Consider the following 5,166-nt stretch of genomic DNA (forward strand, 5'->3'; position numbering starts at 1 on the left):
ATGGTGGGTGGCATTTTTAACCTGCAAAGGTTTTTCCTCATCCTGCCATGTGGCATTATGAGATTCCATGACCTGAGTCAGGTACCTACAAAAACCCAAAGGCTTAGTAAGTGGGTCAGGGGCATTTTGCACAAGAGCCATACATTCCGCAGGACTCCATGGTTTATACAGGTGCCTATTTAAAGGTACTGTCTGATACTGGTTATCTCCTATCATCTCTCTAACCTCATCCCTCAGTAGGTGTACAGGGGCTAGGTTGACAACCTGTCCTTGCCGTGTAATTCTTCAAGGATTGTTTTAAGAGCTTGTATCTGGGGTTCTCCGTCTGCATTCTTGGACTTTTGCTGACCCATCTCTAGCCGACCGGTCCTAAGTAGCTTATTGGGGGGAACTTCGGAAAGTATGTCCCCCTCGTTGCCTTCTCCTTAGGCGGCTAGTAGGTTAAAAGGGCTCTTTTGGCCTTTTTACCTGATTAAAAGGCTCTCCTGGCCTTTACCTGTGATGCATGACAATTCTGTATTAGATATTAGCTAACTCATACTAGCCGTCCGTTCCTAGGTAGCTTATTGGGGAAACCCTCGTAAGGTGTCTTTCCCTCGTTGCCGTCCTCCTAGGCGACTAATGTGCTAAAAGGCTCACCTGGCCTTTTCACTGTCATCCACATCACTCTTATAGGGTCAGTGTCCGTCTAGGTGTGTTTTTTTTGTTTTTTTCCACACCTTATTCCCCCAGAATACACGGGCCTATCACACGACACCTGTCCTGGACTTATGATGTATTCCAGGCTCATGCTAGCAACCAGATAATGGTTTATGTGATAATACGGGATTTAAGCATAATCTGTGACCCCGTTAGGCGCTTTCACAGATCAGTTCGGCAATACCCTCATAAAATCACATACCATCCTCTCTTGGCTCATACATTCATTCCATGTCTCCCTGCGGAGTAACACTGTACTTATCCAACCGACAGAAGGTATATGGGTTCATTGTCTATTCAAATAGACCCACTATCACAGGAGTTTAGCTATTCTAAAACCCAGTCTAAGTGCAGGACCCACAGCCACAGATCTCAGGAGGGCACAGATATAAGAAAAATAAATATTTTTCTTACCTGGCCAGGTTTTGTGTAGTCTGTGGTCTCCGGAGGCCCGAGCCATAGTGGTCCCGCACTATATCTAAGATGCTCCTTGTGATTCGGCAGTGGGTCCCTGTTCGGGCGCCAAATAATGTTAGGTTCAACCCCAATGGTTGAGTCGTCTTCTGCCGGTGGATACCCAATAGTGCTTCCCAATAAAGATACAACACACACAGGTTGTAACTGAAATGAAAGCAGAAGCTGGACTGACTTCTCTTTCTCAGTGTATTGCTTATATACATGATATTCAATTGGACTTGCGTAGTAGATTTTAACAATGAAAGGAAGAAGGAAGCAATAAATCTCTACATTAGACTAATCATTAGACTTAGTAAAAAAACAAAATACGTTTGTTGGTTGAAGGTTCCCCTAAATTGTCTTCTGCTACAGATGTGAAGGAAAAGATAAGAAGTCTCTTGCTCAGCATTCTCTCCAGGATCTTGAATATATAAATCACTGAGTGTCTCTTTAGTCAAAGTTCAGAAGAAGGACACAAGTCAAAATTAAAGTCTTATATAGAATGGAGATGAAGTCTATAAAGAATCAAAATTGATTCTCCTCTGGCTTGGACCTATCACCCCTCCATAAAGTTTTGCTGAAATTAGTCAAGCAGAAGCAGAAGACTACCCCTTCATAGGTTCTAAATAGTACACATTCGAAAGAGTAATGCAGTTTAAGTCTGTTTTACAATACAGTATAGGGATGTGCAACTGTTTCATGCGACATCTGCCACCGCTTTTGCATGCCATGTGTGAGATAGAACTTGACTATGAAGCAAGAGTCTGGTTTATACCCTGTTGTGGATGTTGTGTATCTTGTTGCGGATGTATAGATATGTGACATGTGCATGTACCTGTCTATTCATGTTTATTTTCTTTAATGGTTATTAAATGTTTTTTTACACACTGGAATTTGTGGGGCACAGTACAGTGATCTACTGTACACTGAACTACTAGTGTTTAATAAGTCAAAGTAAAAACCTGAAAACTAAAATTGTATGTTTTCCACCCAAAAGCAAAACTGGCAAGTAAGGTGCAAATGCATAATAAAGTGAAGTGCTGAAATTCAGCATTTAGCATTAATTCTTATTTTGTGTTCTCCTCACAGATAGAAAAGGCTCTCTTGCACTGTAATGAAACTAAAGTCACATTCTTCATATTTCTGGGATTTCCTGGCACTTACCAGCTGCAGCTATTTTACTTTTGTATTCTTTTAGTCATTTACATCCTAACAGTGCTGGCCAACCTTCTCATAATCACAATGGTCATCCTAAATGTTCATCTTCATATCCCTATGTATTTCTTTCTCAGTAACTTTGCAGTACTGGACACCTGGTGTTCAACTGCTGTCATTCCTAAAACACTTAGTTATCTGGTCACCCAAAACAAGGTTATTTCACATTCTGGATGTCTCGCTCAACTCTGCTTTGTATTTTCTGTGGGACCTACAGAATTCTTTTTGTTAACCGTAATGGCCTATGATCGATATCTTGCTATCTGTTTTCCTTTACAATATGTAACAATGATGAGCAGGCAGATCTGTCTTTACTTAGCCATTGGTTCCTGGATGAGTGGGTTCTTTACCGGTTGGACATTGACAATCCCAACAGCCTTGTTGAATTTCTGTGGACCCAATCTCATTGATCATTTTTTCTGTGATTATGTCCCTGTGGTAAAACTGTCCTGTTCTGACACATCCATCAGTGAGACTGTTTTCTTTTCATTTGCCTGGGTAGTTGTGCTTACTTCCCTTATATTTATAACTGTCTCTTATTACAGTATAATTAAAACTATCCTCCAAATTCCATCCAGTCTTGGTCGCCAGAAGGCCTTCTCCACCTGTGCAGCCCACTTAACAGTGGTGATAATATTCTATGGAACTGTTGTTTTCATGTACATACGACCCAGAGCTTCCTTCTTCTCAGACAAAGATAAAATCATATCTTTGTTTTATACAGTAATAACTCCACTTCTTAATCCCCTGATATATAGTCTTAGAAACAGAGAATTCAAAAAGGCCATGAAGGCTGCATACAAAACATTTTGCAAATCTATTAACAATGCAAATCATGAAAAAGCAATCAAACCTATAAGACCCCAATTTACCAAAACTGTCTAAAACAAAAACAGGCCATGTAAGGCTGCATTCACATTATGTTTGGTTGCTACGGCTGCTGGTCGGCTCATTTTTGCCCCGTATCCAGTTTTGTATCCAGACCTAAACCGTAGTATGCTACGGTTTTAGGTACGGTCACAAAACCGGATATGGTGCAACAATGAGACGACAAGAGTCACTATTTGACTCCAGTCGGCTCATTAAAGTGAATGGGTTTCTGCACCGGTCCAGCTGGAATATCGGAGCCGAAATTTATCAGTCGGATATGGCAGCCGTAGCAACCAAATGTAATATGAATGCAGTCTAACAGATGGCAAGGAAACAGAGAGAAGCTTTCATTTTTTATAAGCAATTCATGGCGTTACAGCCGAGTTCTGATTGGTGGTTATGGGCAACAAGGCCAGTTCTGATTACTTTCTCCTAATATGCCTCACTGTTCTATAAAACAACGATATTTATGGGTTGCCGAAACAATGCGATGGCCAGTAGTCTATGCTGCAATGCTAAGATCACTAGCATGTTAGGAGCAGAAAAGATGTGTACAGAAAAAGTTGTAAAAGTATCTCTAATTGCTACAACTATGTAACATACCACACAAAATATAATATGTATTAGTTCATTTAATTTAGGCTTTGAAATCAATATTCCATTCTCATCTATCTAGGACTCTGTACAATGGTTCTGTACAACCTCCAAGCTGTAGGAAACTGTAAAAGGACACCAACAGGCTTCATTAGGACACTTCGTAAACTCTGTATGCATACATTTCAAGATCAGTGGGAGTCCATACGCTGAGAACGGGACTGAGAGCTGTACCCATTTGTTTTTGCTTGCCACTACTCGGCTTAGTTTGCAGAATAGAGCAAGCAGTGTACAGATTCTAATTGTGGGGGTTAACCGTATTGTGTCTCCAGAAACAATATTCTTTCACAGGCAAAGTGCACTAGCCACTGAAGACTTAAAGGGGTACTCCAGTGGAAAACAAATTATTTCCAATCAACTGGTGTCAGAAAGTTAAACAGATTTATAAATTGCTTCTATTTAAAAATCTTAGTCATTTTAGTACTTATCAGCTGCTGTATGCTCCACAGGAAGTTGTATTTATTTTTGGAGTTCTTTCCAATCTGACCACAGTGCACCCTGCTGACACCTCTGTCCATGTCAGGAACTGTCCAGAGTACAAGCAAATCCCCATAGCAAACCTTTCCTGCTTTGGACAGTTCCTGATATGTACACAGCTGTCAGCAGAGAGCACTGTGGTCAGACTGAAAGGAATTCCAGTAAGAAATACAATTTCCTCTGGAGCATACAGCAGTTCATAAGTACTGGAAGGATTAATATTTTTAAATAGAAGTAATTTACAAATCTGTTTAACTTTCTGGCACGCGTTGATTTGAAAAAAATTGTTTTCCACTGGAGTATACCTTTAAATATCCAGCTGAACAGAAGTGGTCATACAAGGTATCTGAATTGCTAAAGAAACAGACCCACGGATAGGTCAGGGTGTAACCACAGCAACACAAGCTTAGCCAGAGCCTAAAAAGTTAACCCTTCAGACCAAAACTGGGACACTGACGTTTTACTTTTAGGCTAAGTTTCGATTTGTTTTTTTTTCTTCTGGCAAGAATAAACGCCAAAAAAAAATGCTACGGCATTTTCCTGCTTTTGCCATTTTTTTCTTTCGTTTGTTCTGGCGTTCCATGCTGGGAGTAGTAGTACTACCTAAAAAATTTAACATTTTTTAAAAAAGTTAAAAACACACATACACTTTACTAAACACATTATTAAAATACCCAATGTCCATAGAGGCAAAGCTACCTGTCACTGGTAGTGTAACAAGCTATCAATCAATTGGAAGTGGATAGCCAAATGCGTGGTGCTTCACAGATAGAAATTGTAAACTTCTGACACAAA

The 5,166-nt window shown here is 40.1% G+C and overlaps 1 protein-coding gene across 1 annotated transcript; it reads left to right on the forward strand.

Annotated features, from left to right (window-relative positions):
• LOC130267521 (olfactory receptor 6F1-like) lies at positions 1 to 3,255 on the forward strand. The gene is made up of 2 exons (XM_056517503.1): positions 1 to 81; positions 2,245 to 3,255. The coding sequence occupies exons 1-2, from the start codon at positions 1 to 3 to the stop codon at positions 3,253 to 3,255; spliced, it is 1,092 nt and encodes a 363-aa protein (XP_056373478.1).
• The last annotated feature ends 1,911 nt before the right edge of the window (positions 3,256 to 5,166 follow it).

Source organism: Hyla sarda, chromosome 1 (genome assembly GCF_029499605.1).
Source record: "Hyla sarda isolate aHylSar1 chromosome 1, aHylSar1.hap1, whole genome shotgun sequence".
NCBI lineage: Eukaryota > Metazoa > Chordata > Amphibia > Anura > Hylidae > Hyla > Hyla sarda.